This window comes from Triticum urartu, chromosome 4A (assembly GCF_056163025.1).
Source record: "Triticum urartu cultivar PI428250 chromosome 4A, HENAU_Tu73, whole genome shotgun sequence".
Taxonomy (NCBI): Eukaryota; Viridiplantae; Streptophyta; class Magnoliopsida; order Poales; family Poaceae; genus Triticum; species Triticum urartu.
The window spans coordinates 216408133-216426765 of NC_141876.1; the positions used below are offsets into that span (position 1 = coordinate 216408133).

Here is an 18633-nt window from a genome sequence, read left to right on the forward strand (position 1 = left end):
AGAAGGGAGTGAAGCCGGTTGCCTTGTTCGGCGTAGTCCGGAGACTCCAAAGGACGATCGGCAGTTCCTCAATCCAATAACCGGCCGAGCGCTCTAGCGGCTCGACTAGTCGGGGCATGATGCCGGATAGGATGAGGTCGTTTGCTGGCTCCACCTGGCCGTTTGACTGCGGATGGGCAACAGACGCTAGGTCCAATCGGACTCCCTACGTCGCGCAGAAATGAGCCAAGGCGCCTTTGGCGAAATTTGTGCTGTTGTCGGTGTTGATGCTACGCGAGATGCCGTATCGGACGGTGATATCCGCAATGAAGGTCATACTAGTCGAACCATTTAGCTTCTTGATTGGCTTTTCTTCAATCCACTTCGTGAACTTGTCTACGGTGACCAGCAGATGGGTCATGCCGCCGCGTGCTGTTTTGAACGGGCCCACCATGGTCTTGAGTGCAGAGGCCGTCATGTGTTGCTTGGAGCTGAAGCATTGGCACCCCTTGCACTTGTGGACCAACTCCTTGGCATCGCCCAAAGCAGTCAGCCAGAACAAACCATGGCGGAAGTCTTTGGCGACAAGGGATCTTGAGGCGGCGTGGTGGCCGCATTCGTCTTGGTGAATATCTCTAAGGATTGCCATGCCCTTCTCTGGCTCCACGCAGTACTGGAAGACACCAGTCACATTGTGCCTGACAAGCTCTCTGTTCACTATTGTGTATGTTGATTCCTGGAGTTGCACCTGTCGGGCCAAAATCCAGTCGGCTGGTAGCTCTCGGCTCACCAGGAAGATGAGGATGGGCTGCACCCAAGATGGTGCTTCTACCACTGTCATGACGGCAACTAGTACCTGTTAGGACCCCGATTCTAAGTCACCCGATCTAGTCTTTAACACCTCATATCACTTTGCGGCCTCACGCACGGTATTCCCACGGGTGTCGCCTTACCATGGCCCGGGACCGTTTGCGCCTTTTGGCTCACGTATATGATAGTGTCGCTAGCATCCATATGACAGAAAACCCGGGCCGACATGGCTAGTCGTGAACCCAAAGCGGCACCAACCTATGGGGACAGGCATACATGAATCACATCGAGCATGTCGGTCAGCAGCGTGTGAATTCGGGCTGTAGCACTGGGCTAACAGGACTCCGGGAACCCGGGCTGTAGCAGGTGTAACGCCCTCGATGCGGCTATATCTCCCACGTGTCGAAGCACGACTTAGAGGCATAACCGCATTGAAAGCAATGTCGCAAGTGAGGTAATCTTCACACAACCCATGTAATACATAAGGGAAAGAGATACATAGTTGGCTTACAATCGCCACTTCACACAATACATGAATAAAGTGTTACATCATCTAGATACAAACAAGGTCTGGCTACGTAACCAAAATAAAAGAAGACTACCTCAAATGCTACACAGATCCCCGATCGTCCCGACTGGCTCCACTACTGATCAACTGGAAACGGAACAACATAAAGGACAAGATCTTCATCGAGCTCCTCCTTGAGCTTGGTTGCATAATCTGTACGGTTCAACGGCACCTGCAAGCTGGTTTTGGAAGTATCTGTGAGTCACGGGGACTCAGCAATCTCACACCCTCGCGATCAAGACTATTTAAGCTTATGGGTAAGGTAAAAGGTATGAGTTGGAGCTGCAGCAAACGACTAGCATATATGGTGGCTAACATACGCAAATGAGAGCGAGAAGAGAAGGCAAAGCATGGTCGATAAAAGTATGATCAAGAAGTGATCCTAGAACAACCTACGTCAAGCATAACTCCAACACCGTGTTCACTTCCCGGACTCCGTCGAGAAGAGACCATCACGGTTACACACGCGGTTGATGTATTTTAATTAAGGTCAACTTCAGGTTTTCTACAACCGGACGTTAACAAATTCCCATCTACCCATAACCGCGGGCACGGCTTTCAAAATTTCAAAACCCTACAGGGGTGTCCCAACTTAGCCCATCACAAGCTCTCACGGTCAACGAAGGATATTCCTTCTAGCGGGAAGACCCGATCAGACTCAGAACCCGGTTACAAGACATTTCGACAATGGTAAAACAAGTCCAGCAACACCGCCGGAATGTGCCGACAAATCCTGATAGGAGCTGCACATATCTTGTTCTCAGGGCACACTCAGATGAGACTAGCTACGAGTAAAACCAAACCTCAAGTTGCCCCGAGGTGGCCCCGCAGGCAGCTCAGTTCAGACCAACACTCAGAGGATCACTGGACCCGGGGGGTTAAAATAAAGATGACCCTTGGGCAGGCCTACCCAAGGGAAAGAAAAGGCTAGGTGGCGAATGGTAAAACCAATGTTGGGCATTGCTGGAGGAGTTTTATTCAAGGCGAATTGTCAAGGGGTTCCCATTATAACCCAACCGCGTAAGGAACGCAAAATCCGGGAACATAACACCGATATGACAGAAACTAGGGCTGCAAGAGTGGAACAAAACACCAGGCATAGGGCCGAGCCTTCCACCCTTTACCAAGTATATAGATGCATTAATTAAATAAGATATATTGTGATATCCCAACGAGTAAACATGTTCCAACAAGGAACAACATCTCCATGTTCCAACAAGGAACAGACTTCAATCTTCACCTGCAACTAACAACGCTATAAGAGGGGCTGAGCAAAGTGGTAACATAGCCAAACAACGGTTTGCTAGGACAAGGTGGGTTAGAGGCTTGGTTCAACAATATGGGAGGCATGATAAGCAAGTGGTAGGTATCGCAGCATAGGCATAGCAAAAGAGCGAGCATCTAGCAAGCAAAGATAGAAGTGATTTTGAGGGTATGGTCATCTTGCCTGAAATCCCGCAAGGAAGAAGAACGAGTCCATGAAGGAGACAAACGGACGTAGTCGAACGGATCCTCACGACGCGACGTTATCGGAACTAACCCGAAGAAGCAACACCGGAAAGAAAGCAAACCACATGGTAAACAACCATCACATAAGCATGGCACGATGCGCAAACAAGTATGATGCATGTCCGGTTTAATGAGGCATGGCATGGCAAAGTGCACAAACAATACTACAGATTAAGTGGAGCTCAATATGCACCGAGTTGCATATTGATGAATCACCACATTAATTATTTAGTTCGATCTTGTTTATGTACCCAACAATATTAAATGTTGTCAAACATGGCAAGAGGGTGAAGCAAATTAAAACTACCTATCTAGTCAAGTTTAAATGAGGCCGGAATAACAAAACAACAAATCCGGAAACTCCTCATGTGCATATATTAGGTTTGGTCCTGTTCTGCCCTAAACATAATTTTACAGTTATTAAACATGCAAAGTAAATCCACCATGTTAAACTAGGCAAAATTCTACCCCATTTACATATAAGGTTTATTAAAATCCAAGTTACGGTTATTTAGTTATGAATTAAAGCATTTTAGCATGACATAGGAGCAAATTTAAACAAGCGGCATTTTAAACATTTCAAACATAGATGAAAGTTGCATATTATGAAACTATACAAAATTCTAAGTAACTTTCATATTAAGTTTGATTAATTCCGATGCACGGTTAATTAGTTATTAAATGCATGAATGCTGAGGGTTTTTCTGCAAAACAGGCAAGCTCTAGAAATTAGACAAATTCGCAGCGGGAAAAAAAAGACACCTCGGGCCGAATCTGTTGGCCCAACAACAGGAAAAAAACAGAGGGGCTTCGGCGGGGTGGCCTCACCATGGACTCGGCCCGGTCAGTGGAACAGGCCGGCAGATCTGGTGGCCCACGACGACGGCAAAATAGAGGAGGGCGCTGGGCCTGGAACGCGAAGAGGAAGCAGGGGAGCGATGCGGTCAACGGGTGCGGCAAGGCGCTCGTCTCCCTCGCGTGAACGAAGCAGGCGGGAGCGACGCAGGGACTTGGCACAAGGAGGCCCGGCAGCGGGCACCCAAGGTGGATCCAGCGGGGTCTAGCTGTGGAGGCGCTAGGTGGCTCGGCACGGCGGCGCTGCAGTTCGCGAGGTAGGCGCACGGGCGGAGCTGGAGGCCATGGCGGCGGCGACCGGAGCACCAACGGCGACGAGGATGAAGCAGGGGAGTCCCGAGGTCGCAGGTGATCTGGGCGGTGCAGGGGCTTGCGGCTCGGCACGGGGCTCACCCATCCATGGCGGCGGCGACCTGGTGGCTTCCTGTAGAGAGAGGCAAGAGGGAGTAGATGGTGAGGAGTGAGGACGGGGAAGAAGAGAAAGGAGGGAGCACGGGGAGCAGGGAGAGGGCAACGGCCTGGCGGTGGCGCTGGTCTCCTGCGGCGCACGGGGAAGCCGATGCACGGAGCTTGGTGGCGAGGACGATGCAGGGGGTGCGCGCGAGGTGCTCGTGTTCCATTCGGGGTCGTGCCGAGGAGGGAGAGGAGGCACGGAGGCAGATCGGGAGGAGGGAGTGGCTGGTTGGTGGGTGGAGGAAAAACAAGGAGGGGGATCCCGAGGTGGATCTGGTATGGCGGCGGGGTGGAGGGATTTTAGGGAGTTGGTCTAGGGTTTGTCCAAATAGACATGTGGGTGGACTATTTATATAGGGAAAGGAGAGAGTTTGGACCTTCTGATCGAAAACACACGGACGAGAATAAATAGTCTAGGGAGTCCAATAAATAAAACGATGATATTTTGTAGATGTTTGGGGATGTTCCGGACCCGGCGGTAACGACTGTCCGGGTCGGGTTCGGGACAATTTTCGGACGCGCGCGAGAGATTCGATGCACTGTGCAGAGAGGGTTTCGGGGCCTGGTGGTTGATAGCGGACTGACGAGAGAGCCTAGGTTAGGCCTGGCGGTAGGTAGTGGGCTGTGTAGACGGTCTCGAGCTGAGAGAAGAGAAGAGAGGGAGGCTCGGCGACTGTTTCCAGAGATCGAAAACGTCCGACGTTAGACCGGCTACTATTGCCGCTATATTTAACGGTAGGGCTATCAAACGGACTCCGAACGCGATAAATTTGACAGGCGATCTATCTACACTATAATAAGACCACACGTCAACTCTCATCCCATTCCGAGAACATTTTCCGGCCACTTATAAAATAATATTTTGGACATGTCGCGGGCACGTGCAAGTGTGTCTAGGCTCAGAACGGACAACGGAGAGAAGGAGGAGGCCGGGACGGATGCAAGTTTTGAAAACATGATGATGCAATGCACATGATGACATGATAAGATGCAACACGCAAGCAAATGACAAGCCAACAACAGCAAATAAGCGGAGGACACCTAGCACATCGGTCTCGGGGCGTTACAGCAGGCTAGGCAGGACTCCGGATGTCACCGCGTGACATTTCGCCGAAGGGACAGACACAGGAACGAAGTGAAACACATGCCGGCTAGTCAAGTGTCCTGAGCAGTAGTGCTGGGCTAGCAGGACTCCGGTGAACCGGGCTGTAGCGGACTACTATGGCTCATGGAAGCACTAGACTACATTTCCCCATAAGAGAGGCTGCCAAGGATAAACAACTAGATTGTCGGATCCCACACATACCAAGCATTTCAATCATACACACAATATGCTCGATATGTGTAAATACAACATGGCATCACAACATTACTCTACGACTCAAGTATTTATTCATTAGGCTCCGAGGAGCGAGATATTACAAACATGGGTCTCACGACCCAACATTCAGAGCATACAAGTCAAAGCACATGCGGAAGCTTAACTTGTCTGAGTACAGACAGCTAAAAATGAAGAAGGCTGAGGAGTCTGACTATCTACAAGACCCTCCCAAGGGTACAAGATCGTAGCTGAGGTAACAAGCTAAACGTCAAAGTCCATGTGGAACTACTAGCGAGGCTGAAGTCTCTCTGCAAAACATAAAATAAGCAAACGTGAGTACAAATGTACCCAGCAAGACTTACATCAGAACTAACTACATATGCATCGGTATCAATAAAGGGGGTGGTGGAGTTTAACTGCAGCAAGCCAGCTTTGACTCAGTGGCTAACCTGAACTACGACTGCAAGTAACTCTTTTGAGGTGGCGCACACGAGTCCACATATTCACCATATCAATACTCCACTATGGATCCGCTCCCGTCTCCCTGCGAGAACGCCATCCATAGCACTCACACTTATCTTGCGCATTTTAGAGTATCCACTTTCACTTGTCTATGAACTATGCAAGGGGTCCAAGTTTCCATATATAAGGAATGCGGCTATTCGAATAGATAAATATGACCCTGCAGGGTTCTTCACACACGCTCTTGCCACTTATTTCCCTGTACACGTCATGTACCTCGGTAACCTTCAAGCGGAAGCCAGACGAGGGAGTCGGCCACGACCTGGCTAACCAACAAGTCTCTAGTCTAGGTTTATCGCCTATTCGGGTTCCATCCGCAAGGAGATCCGGCCGGGGTGTCGCTCACGGCCCCAAACGATGTGTACAGGGTTCCCAAGCCCACCATCTGGGTGCCACTTGGTACACCGGGCCATTATGCCTAGTCTGTCCCAAGCCCACCTGTACCGGGTGCCACTTGGTAGACTACTAACACTACCTACAAACACCAGAAACTAGTTGCAACTCCTGGACAGAGATCGAGTTGATTAATAAGTCGAGAGAGCTTGGAGCGCCCGGAGCCCAATGTGTGGTAGTAACTGTTCATGGATCACAAACACAGAACTTAGTTCCTGAGGACGGCTGCAATGAGACAACCCACCATGTACTCCTACATGGCCTCTCACCGCTACCTTTATCAAATCGTGTTCACACACTTAGCTCACACACAGTAGGACATGTTCACCATATTCCAATTCATCCCTGATGAATCGGACCTGACTCAACTCTAAGCAGTAGCAGGCATGACAAACAAGCATGAATAAGTAGGCACATCAGGGCTCAAACAACTCCTACTCATGCTAGTGGGTTTCATCTAATTACTGTGGCAATGACAGGTCATGCAGAGGAAAGGGGTTCAACTACCGCAGCATGTAATAGTTGAATAGTTATTGTCCTAATGCAGTAAAAGAGAGCAAGAGCGAGAGAGTGGGATTGTATCGGAATGAACAAGGGGGGTTTTGCTTGCCAGGCACTTCTGAAGATATCACTGGGTCTTCATCAGTGTCAATGATCACTGCATCAGTACAATGTCTATCGAGAGGGGACAACCACTGGCAACAGAGAAGAAACACAATCAATGCAATGCACAACATGATGCATGATAATGACATGGCAATATGTTGTTGATTGAGCTAATGCAACTAAGCAACACAATTAAATGAAGTTGGTTTGAACCCAAAGTTCAAATTCAAACTCCACATGTGGTTATTTAAATACCATTCATTTGATGTGTCCTTAACAGTGGCCTTATGTTGTTCTAACATGCATGAAAATGGTACAGATGGATTCCTTGAATTGTTCTGATAATTTTTCATATATAATTTATATCATTTGGAGTTACGGTTGAATTTCTATGATTTTTAGAAGTTTTGCTAATTTTCTGGAATTTTCTGAATTATTTTAAATCCAGAAAGCCATTACTGCGTTAGCATGAAAACAGCATTGCGTTAGCAGGTCAATTGGGTTGACCCAGGTCAAACCTGACGCATGGGACCCAATAGTCAGTGTCTTAGGGCTGGTTAGGGTCACAGACATGTGGGCCCAGTCAACAGCCATGTCAGCTTGGTCAAAGCTGACACGTGGGCCCATAGTGGTTAGGTTAAAAGTAAACAGGGGTTACCCCACGGTTAATTAGAGTGGTGGGGCCTGCTTGTCAGTGACACAGGGGGGGTTAATCAGCAGGGTCATTAGTGGCTAATGACAGGCCACGTCATCTCACCGGAGTTCAACGCCGGCGAGCACACAGACACGCAAACGAGACGGAGAAGAGGGGGGTTCGGGGAAGGAGCTCACGGCGGTTGCAGTACGCGTCTCAGCGGGCTCGGGGAAGGGTTGGTGACGACGTGCAGTCGTCGGCGATCTCGGCGGCCGAGAGGTTGAAGATGACGCCATGGTCATGGTGCAGTGCGTCCGGCATCCTGCTGGTCGTCCAGGAGGCGTGGGTGACGGTGGCAGAGCTTCCACGCAACACAGGAAGGCGAGAGGGGGTTGGGGAGCGCGGTGGTTCACGGCGGCGCTTCCATGGCCGTGTCGGCCATCGCGGAAGAGAGCGAAGGAGAGGATGGGATGGACGCGAGAGAGAGGGAGGGGCCCGGGGGGGTGCGTGGCGCTCACAGGCGCGTCGGGGAGCGGCGGGAAGCAGGAGGTGGCGCGGCGTGTGGCCAGCGCGCAGCGAGCACGCGCCCTCGTGCCTTCTGGCACGAGGTTGAAGACGACTGGCGCTGAGGAGGTGGACTGGGCCGGCTCGACTGGGCGAGCTACAGTAGCAGGTAAGGCCCAGGTACTTCTCTCCTTCTCTCTTATTTTTGTTTTCTAATTTCTGAAGATGTTTTGAATTTGGTTTGCTAACCAAATTATTTTTGCAGCTTCTGGAAATAATTGTGGATGCAAAATGGTTTAACCCAGAGCTCCACAAGAAGTTTCAAAATTATTGGAGCAATAAAAATATTTATAGGATTTATTTGCTCCAACTCAAATACATTAGTGGATTAAATCAAAGCCCAAATAATTCCCTAAAAATGTTCACTATTTTTGGCTTGGATCAAAACCCTTGCCAAAATTATCAAACATTAATTAAGGCATTTTTGGGTTCGTTGAAAAATATTATTTTGGTTGATCCTAGTTTTCAAAGGAGTGCTAGGGTTTGTTAATCCCCATTTCAGGTTTAAGGAAAGATTAGCATGATGCATGGATGAAAATGCAACTATTGCACACAATTAATCTAGGGTTGTCACAACTCACCCCCACTAAACAAGAATCTCGTCCCGAGATTCAAGACGTGAGGTAAGAAGACAGAGGGGACACAGAGCTAACACGATCTTCACGATCCATATGCCCTTCTCGAGGATGTTGATTCATTTCTCCAATTGATCTTGACGTCTTTGCTTTGAAATCTTCTTGCAACTATGATGACGGAAGAGAGGAAACTCGACAGAATTCAATCTTCACAAAGATCAAGCGATACACAATCAACTCATGGAATGAGATGATAGAACGTCTCTTAAGTCGGGACACAGTGCACACATCAAGACGGATGGAGAGAAACTGATAACAAAGGTTCAATTTGGTAGGCAACATTTCCACGCCTAAGAAGATGGTGGATGCGTTTCAAGTAGAGAGGAGTTAAGTTGCCCTTCTTGTCGAACGGGGCACCTTAGAGGAGGTGGCTCGTAGAGCTATTCCCTTAAGTGGCAAAAGAATTACTTTTGATTCAGATATCATTGAAACTCTTTATACCATCCTAAGGCAATTCACAACAATCATTTGGCGGAGTACAAAGGGATGGCATACCCGGACTAGAATGGATGATATGGACTACCTTGTTGAAGACAACGCAAGGGATGATTTTGCTTATGCGTGCTCTCAAGAACTTGAGCATTTCCATATTCATCAAGGTTTTACCAACATCCGTGCCGCGCGCGGATCCTGGCAACACATCATACTACCATGATGAATGGTGATGGAGGATGCAGATGCAAAGAAGGACATCACTTTCTCAGATTTTTCCTTAGCAATGCCAAGAAGCAAATCTGGATGATTGACCGAGAGACATTTAGCACTCCGCTTCTAATGTTCTCCTTGATGTGCTAGCGTACCCCATTTATAGATATGGTTTGGTATCTAGAACATCAAGTAAAAAGGTCGGACTTCGGGAGCACAAGAATCCATAAGGAACAACTGCCGGAGTAAATCTTACGAAGTCCTTATGGGGAGGTGGCCAACTTCCTCAATCAAGATACTACAATGATAGATCTTCCGGCTGGGTGTGTTGGCCACGACATCCACTTTACCGGGTTACAGAGAGACCAATATTATATTTCTTGGGGAAACATTCCAACCATCATATCTGCCTGAGATTCAGATCTGGTTGGTGTCAGGATATTCCAGACTCATCATGTCTGAAAGGAAGAATTGCAACACAAATCGACAAGATGATGTTGCGAGATTCTCGGGAAATGAACTACGGTAGCATGCTCCAAAACATGATCTGGTTCTGCTAAACACATGTGAACATGTTGACCCAGACAAGCATGACCACATAGTAGTCTTACAATGAAACACTACCGAGTCCTAGTTGGGAACCATCATCGCGGATAACAAAGTCCTTGCATAAGTCATATGACTAGCTCTTATGAAGGAACTTCTTCTCCTTGAACAAATCAGTTAGTGGCTTGGTGTGCTAGGGATACATATAGAATGAAGGTTGCAAGTCTCCAAACCACAATATACTTCGCACATATGCATGACTGACTTGGGATGATTCCAGAGGAAGCAAAACAAACTTTCTCGAATTCATGGCGGCAACTTGCATCGATTGCACGTGAACTTAGAGGAAGTCGCTACTTTGATCCAAACATATGCTTCATGAACGGAACATGAAGGCATTGTTTACAAAGTTTCCAACACTAGCTTAATGTTTAACACGAATCATGGGGGAGACAAGATGCTGTTGATGGGCTCAACAACAACTCATCAAGGTTCCCATTAAGATGGAATTCCACGACTATGTGAACAAGGTGATAGCATTGGTCAGACCAAAGGATGTAATGGTGTATGCCCGAGGAATCAACCTCGAGTAAGACAAAATTACAAACATCGTTGGTTCTGATTTGATTTGAGGATAGCCCACACTCAAATCAAAGTTTGGACACGACAATAGATCCATCAACTGATCACATGGACCAATCGATGAAGATATCATCTTTCTTCAACACACACACACACAAAAAAAAGATATCCCTTGACACGAACAAAGTCAGACAAACTTTTATCTTCCAACTCTCCAAGTTGTTGTTTAGCTTAACCAACTAGCTCAGGGGTACCCAACACAGATTCTTGGAGAAGGGGTGGTCACAAGAAACCAACTTGATCACGAACTCAACATAGCGGTTAGGTGACAACCTGGTAACACTTCCGAGAAGACATTCGGAAAATCACGAACCACCGATATGTTATTAAGCTCGGGAATAATATTGCTTCTCAAGGCAAGACGACATGATCATAAGAGCAAGGGATTCAATCCTAACACAAAGAATGAAGAGTGCACCGGAAATAAGGACTAGGTAGCACGATCAATCTTAGGATGATGATTCAATAACCAACACGCTAAGAATGAGAGTATTGTCCATTAACTACCAAGCAACACGGTAGCTAGGAGTATTGATTTCACACACCACGGTTCACTTGTCGGCATTCCGGTTAACATAACTCGGGTACCGTGAAATGAACAATGATGGCAAGAAGTATCACTGCGTCAAGATTCATAAGAGATGGTGCAATTCCTATGATATTCTTGACATGAAGATGGTAACACTTCTAGGTAGAACAGAGCAAAATCTGGATTGGCATTTTGATCTGCGAAATACAATTGCTTTGACCCAATCCTAGATATGGATGAGGTGCTGGAGTTTGTTTCTCCTAGTCATTCTGGAATAGAATGGCTTGACGAACCACAAGAGTAATAGGCATCGATAACATGAGTGCACGACTACTCCTGACTATCAATTGATAGATGAAGGTCGGAATATAACTGAAGGGGGATAACTCAAAGGAACATATAACTTTCTGAGTTGTGGATGCATAGATTAGTATGTCGAACGAGTTCAACATATTTCTTCCAGATAACCCATGCAGAAAGGTAGAGCTGGCAGAATCACAATTATGAATGGAGAACTCATCAAGAGCACTCTTATTGTGATCTTTTGGTTCAACGAACTTCTGCCATAAGCGATTCGTAGTATTTGGAAGAAGGAACTACCACGGACCTCGAGGACTAATGCAAAGGTTACTAATATTCTAAAGGAACTAGCAACAATATCAACACGAAGTGAACAGAGTGATTCTTGGGTAAAGAACATAGGAGTAGAATACCTACTACTAAATGGCATCACGGGATGCTTTAAAGAATGGTGGCCAGAATCATCACACTGGGAACACAAAACATGGCTAGATTACTAGGTGACTCCCTAAAACACCTAGGGTCATAATAATAGCTCCAACATATATGTCGAGTCAACAGAGTACCTTAACTCACCGATTAGTGTGCTTATTCTGACCAAAAAGGACATCAGGAACGGAAAGAAAGGATTTGCAACTACATCAGACTATTTAGTGACCTGGGATGACTCGGACAGCATAACGACTGTAAATGCTCAAGAAGATTTGAGACATCCTGCAAAATGGTGGCATAACCACTCAACATCACAATATCAAGATTCTGGGATCAACTGTCATCACACGGAGGTAGTAAAACTGAACTGGGGCTTGAACTCAACAATCCTAGGCAACTACGGTTTAGTAACACGTCATCCTGAGAGATAGAAGAGAAGCCTAGTTCTTAACCCCGTAGAAATATAAGATGACTCAGATCAGAAGGTCATGAGGATAAAGGAGTAAAAAGAGCCTTACGTTCCCATCCACAATCAATTCCCTTATATAACTAAAGCATTTCTAGACTCAACTTCGACCAGCTTGGCTTGGTAATCCTACAGGCAGTCAGGCTCTGATACCAAAGCTGTCAGGACCCCGATTCTAAGTCACACCGATCTAGCCTTTAACACCTCATATCACTTTGCAGCCTCACGCACGGTATTCCCACGGGTGTCGCCTTACCATGGCCCGGGACCGTTTGCACCTTTTGGCTCACGTATATGATAGTGTCGCTAGCATCCATATGACAAAGAACCCGGGCCGACATGGCTAGTCGTGAACCCAAAGGTGCACCAACCTATGGGGACAGGAATACATGAATCACATCGAGCATGTCTGTCAGCAGCGTGTGAATCCGGGCTGTAGCACTGGGCTAACAGGACTCTGGTAACCCAGGCTGTAGCAGGCTAGGCAGGACTCCGGATGTCACCGCGTGACATTTCCCCGAAGGGACAGACATAGGAACGAAGTGAAACACATGCCGGCTAGTCAAGTGTCTTGAGCAGTAGTGTTGGGCCAGCAGGACTGCGGTGAACCGGGCTGTAGAGGACTACTATGGCTTATGGAAGCACTAGACTACATTTCCCCATAAGAGAGGCTGCCAAGGATAAACAACTAGATTGTCGGATCCCACACATACCAAGCATTTCAATCATACACACAATATGCTCAATATGTGTAAATACAACATGGCATCACAACATAACTCTACGACTCAAGTATTTATTCATTAGGCTCCGAGGAGCGAGATATTACAAACATGGGTCTCATGACCCAACATTCAGAGCATACAAGTCAAAGCACATGCGGAAGCTTAACTTGTCTGAGTACAGACAGCTAAAAATGAAGAAGGCTGAGGAGCCTGACTATCTACAAGACCCTCCCAAGGGTACAAGATCGTAGCTGAGGTAACAAGCTAAACGTCAAAGTCCACGTGGAACTACTAGCGAAACTGAAGTCTCTCTGCAAAACATAAAATAAGCAAACGTGAGTACAAATGTACCCAGCAAGACTTACATCAGAACTAACTACATATGCATCGGTATCAATAAAGGGGGTGGTGGAGTTTAACTGCAGCAAGCCAGCTTTGACTCAGTGGCTAACCTGAACTACGACTGCAAGTAACTCTTTTGAGGTGGCGCACACGAGTCCACATATTCACCATATCAATACTCCACTATGGATCCGCTCCCGCCTCCCTGCGAGAACGCCATCCATAGCACTCACACTTATCTTGCGCATTTTAGAGTATCCACTTTCACTTGTCTATGAACTATGCAAGGGGTCCAAGTTTCCATATCCGAGGAATGCGGCTATTCGAATAGATAATGATAACCCTGCAGGGGTGTACTTCTTCACACACGCTCTTGCCACTTATCGCCCTATGCACGTCATGTACCTCGGCAACCTTCAAGCGGAAGCCGGGCGAGGGAGTCGGCCACGACCTGACTAACCAACAAGTCTCTAGTCTAGGTTTATCGCCTATTTGGGTTCCATCCGCAAGGAGATCCGGCCGGGGTGTCACTCACGGCCCCAAACGATGTGTATAGGGTTCCCAAGCCCACCATCCGGGTGTCACTTGGTACACCGGGCCACTGAGCCTAGTCTGTCCCAAGCCCACCTGTACCGGGTGCCACTTGGTAGACTACTAACACTACCTACAAACACCAGAAACTAGTTGCAACTCCTGGACAGAGATCGAGTTGATTAATAAGTCGAGAGAGCTTGGAGCGCCCGGAGCCCAATGTGTGGTAGTAACTATTCATGGATCACAAACACAGAACTCAGTTCATGAGGACGGCTGAAATGAGACTACCCACTGTGTACTCCTACATGGCCTCTCACCGCTACCTTTATCAAATCGTGTTCACACACTTAGCTCACACACAGTAGGACATGTTCACCACATTCCAATTCATCCCCGATGAATCGAACCTGACTCAACTCTAAGCAGTAGCAGGCATGACAAACAAGCATGAATGTGTAGGCACATCAGGGCTCAAACAACTCCTACTCATGCTAGTGGGTTTCATCTATTTACTGTGGCAATGACAGGTCATGCAGTGGAAAGGGGTTCAACTACCGCAGCATGTAACAGTTGAATCGTTGTTGTCCTAATGCAGTAAAAGAGAGCAAGAGCGAGAGAGTGGGATTGTATCGGAATGGACAAGGGGGGGTTTTGCTTGCCTGGCACTTCTGAAGGTATCACTGGGTCATCATCAGTGTCAATGATCACAGCATCGGTACAACGTCTATCGAGAGGGGACAACCACCGGCAACAGAGAAGGAACACAATCAATGCAATGCACAGCATGATGCATGATAATGACATGGCAATATGTTGTTGATTGAGCTAATGAAACTAGCAACACAATTAAATGAAGTTGGTTTGAACCCAAATTTCATATTCAAACTCCACATGTGGTTATTTAAATACCATTCATTTGATTTGCCCTAAACAGTGGCCTTAAGTTGTTCTAACATGCATGAAAATGGTACAGATGGATTCCTTGAATTTTTTTGATAATTTTTCATATATAATTTATATCATTTGGAGTTACGGTTGAATTTCTATGATTTTTAGAAGTTTTGCTAATTTCTGGAATTTTCTGAATTATTTTAAATCGAGAAAGCCATTGCTGCGTCAGCATGACAACAGCATTGCGTCAGCAGGTCAACTGGGTTGACCTTGGTCAAACCTGATGCATGGGACCCGATAGTCAGTGTCTTAGGGCTGGTTAGGGTCACAGACATGTGGGCCCAGTCAACAGCCATGTCAGCTTGGTCAAAGCTGACACGTGGGCCCATAGTGGTTAGGTTAAAAGTAAACAGGGGTTACCCCGCGGTTAATTAGAGTGGTGGGGCCTGCCTGTCAGTGACACAGGGGGGGTTAATCAGCAGGGTCATTAGTGGCTAATGACAGGCCACGTCATCTCACCAGAGTTCAACGCCGGCGAGCACACAGACGCGGCGACGACGATCGGGATGACTGCTCCGGCGACCAAATCGATGTCCGAGCCCACCTACGAGGAGCTGGGGCTCGTGCGCATCCAACTATGGCAGGGAGAGGGCACTAGGTGACCGGAGTTGGGCACGGCGTCAACCTCGGCGGCGGCCGGAGTTACGACGTCGAGCGGAACGGGGCTGCGGAGCACGACAGGAGGAGTTGGTAGGCGCTACGGGCTCCTGGAGCCGCACTGAGCACAGAGGTGTGCCCGGCTTTGAGCTACGTTCTCTCTAGCCACGGTGGCGAAGGAGCGCAACAACGGCGAGCTTCGGTGACGGTGGGGAATGGCGCTACGGCATGAAAACGAGACGGAGAAGAGGGGGGGTTCGGGGAAGGAGCTCACAGCGGTTGCAGTATGCGTCTCAGTGGGCTCGGGGAAGGGTTGGTGACGGCGTGCGGTCGTCGGCGATCTCGGCGGCCGAGAGGTTGAAGACGACGCCATGGTCGTGGTGCGGTGCGTCCGGCGTCCTGCGGGTCATCCAGGAGGCGTGGGTGACGGTGGCGGAGCTTCCACGCAACACGGGAAGGCGAGAGGGGGTCGGGGAGCGCGGTGGTTCATGGTGGCGCTTCCACGGCCGCGTCGGCCATCGCGGAAGAGAGCGAGGGAGAGGAGGGGATGGACGCGAGAGAGAGGGAGGGGCCCGGGAGGAGTGTGTGGCGCTCACAGGCGCGTCGAGGAGCGGCTGGAAGCAGGAGGTGGCGTGGCGCGTGGCCAGCGCGCAGCGAGCACGTGCCCTCGTGCCTTCTGGCACGAGGTTGAAGACGACTGGCGCTGAGGAGGTGGACTGGGCCGGCTCGACTGGGCGAGCTACAGTAGCAAGTAAGGCCCAGGTACTTCTCTCCTTCTCTCTTATTTCTGTTTTCTAATTTCTGCAGATGTTTTGAATTTGGCTTGCTAACCAAATTATTTTTGCAGCTTCTGGAAATAATTGTGGATGCAAAATGGTTTAACCCAGAGCTCCACAAGAAGTTTCAGAATTATTGGAGCAATAAAAATATTTATAGGATTTATTTGCTCCAACTCAAATACATTAGTGGATTAAATCAAAGCCCAAATAATTCCCTAAAAATGTTCACTATTTTTGGCTTGGATCAAAACCCTTGCCAAAATTATCAAACATTAATTAAGGCATTTTTGGGTTCATTGAAAAATATTCTTTTGGTTGATCCTAGTTTTCAAAGGAGTGCTAGGGTTTGTTAATCCCCATTTCAGGTTTAAGGAAAGATTGCCATGATGCATGGATGCAAATGCAACTATTGCACACAATTAATCTAGGGCTGTGACAGTACCAGGGCGGTCGGGTTGGGAGGCAGCGGGTCGGAGCCGGCTACTGCTTGTTGCGTCGTTGAAGTCCCCGGGCCAACTACTGTAGTCCCCGGGCCGGGTTCTGAAGTCCCCAGGCCGCGTTTGAGTGCTGCAGCCCCTTGGCCAGCTTTTGAAGTCCCCGGGCCAACTTTTGAAGTCGTCAAGCCGGATCCGACTGCTCCAGGGTCAGCTGGCATGAAGATGGACTCTGATTCCAGCGAAGGCTTGATAGACGGCTTGCGCATGCACTGGAGGGAGACGCTGGCTGGTATGGCCCGCCGGGTGGAGCCGATCCAGGCCAGGGCATCAGCTTGCTCGTTGTCGACCCATGGCACATGAAGTAACTCGCACCCGTCGAAGTGCCCACTGATTTGCTGGATGTGATAGCCTGGGTTTTGCCCTCTTTTCTTTGCCTGGCTTTTAGTTGGTTTGAATTTGAAATATTGAGTTTTGAATCTTTTCATATGGACTTAAACACTTGGGTACCCCTTGGCTTTCACCCAAGTGTCCAGTTTCCCTCTCTAACCCTCATTCCCACTCTAGTTCATCTCAAAATCATTATTGGAATATTTTTCTTAAATGGAAAATATTCATTTTCCTCTCTTAAACCCTAGTCAGCTCAATGTGCTCCAAAGCAACCCTAGTTTTTCTTGCCCACAAAAATCTGAGAAAATTCACAAATATTCTTTGAACCCTAGGGCACCTTCCTGAGCTAAAATATTTCATCACTTTTTGGAATATTTTTGCTACAGAAAATATTTTCTATTCTGGACAGAAATGGTGGTTTCTATAGCGACTACCCTTTTACTTGCTCCAATGTGGCTGATTTTTCTTGTGCATCATCACCTTAGTAGATGATTGCTAACCTCCAAAGCCCAGCTCCCAACTCCCAGCCGTTTGACCTTAGTAACCTCTCAAAGTTACTGATCATAAACTTACTAGGCTTGTGAAATCTTTTCTACTGCGTCTGGATCCAAACCAAATCGTGGTAATCTTCAAAACTACCACCAAGAACAAGCCAGACATGAGTTTTGGACTTAGATCAGCCTGAGGGCAAAGTTCACGCAGTGACCACGCATGTACACGATGCCAATCTGCGTGTCGACGCGCTCTGAGTGCCACCGAGCGCTCTGTTTCGCGTGTGCTCGCTTCCCCGCCTGCCTAAGCGTGCCAAACCTTGCCACAATCTTCGTCCTAGCTCCATTAACTCTCCCATGGCACTCGCCGACGCCAGAGCTCGCCACAGCAAGCACAGGCGCGGTCCGGCCAACACAACAGTGCGCTCTACACTGTGCTCGTCACTTTCCTCTCGATCCTGTGCTCGTCCCTATTCGCCCACAGTCCCCACGTGAGCTGCGTCGCCTTCTCCATCTCTCTCTCTCTCTGACGCCGCTCGTCGCCGGGCACCATGTCCAGGTGTCACCGGCGGAGGCCGATGCCCCCCCTCCTCGATGCTCGCCTATAAATGGAGCCCTCCCCAACCTCCTCGAGCACCATCCTCCACTCCCACACACTCCACAATCTCGTAGGGAACCGTAGCCCGACCGGGCAGGCTGTGGGCCGTCATCCCCGAGCTCGAGCTTGCCGGCGATCCCCTCGGGTCGTCTCCGTAGCTCCGGCCCCTCCCAGGCCTGGGCAACCCTTCCAGGGCCTCCGCCACTCTGCGGTGGTGCCGTTCCGTCCCGTTGGAGCCCCTGGAGTCGCCTCTGCTCTCTGTCGTCTTCGTCTCCCGCGAGCTCTGCTTCCTGTCTCCACTAGAGAGGACGGTTCCGACGCCGTCCGACCACCCCTAGCTACTCTACGAGTACGGGTAGGTGCGCCTTATGAAGCTATGTACT

The 18633-nt window shown here is 48.5% G+C and overlaps 1 protein-coding gene across 1 annotated transcript; it reads right to left on the minus strand.

Annotated features, from left to right (window-relative positions):
- Positions 1–205: 205 nt before the first annotated feature.
- LOC147975417 (uncharacterized) lies at positions 206–17040 on the minus strand. The gene is made up of 2 exons (XM_087520411.1): positions 16780–17040; positions 206–835 (listed from the first exon to the last, which is right to left on the minus strand). The coding sequence occupies exons 1-2, from the start codon at positions 17038–17040 to the stop codon at positions 206–208; spliced, it is 891 nt and encodes a 296-aa protein (XP_087376537.1).
- Positions 17041–18633: the final 1593 nt, after the last annotated feature.

Coding starts and splice junctions, on each gene's coding strand:
- LOC147975417 (XM_087520411.1), bottom strand. CDS start 17,040: ATGCGCAAGCCGTCTATCAAGCCTTCGCTGGAATCAGAGTCCATCTTC. Junction 836..16,779: donor CTCCCAACCCGACCGCCCTG/GTACTGTCACAG, acceptor GGGTCCTAACAG/GTACTAGTTGCCGTCATGAC.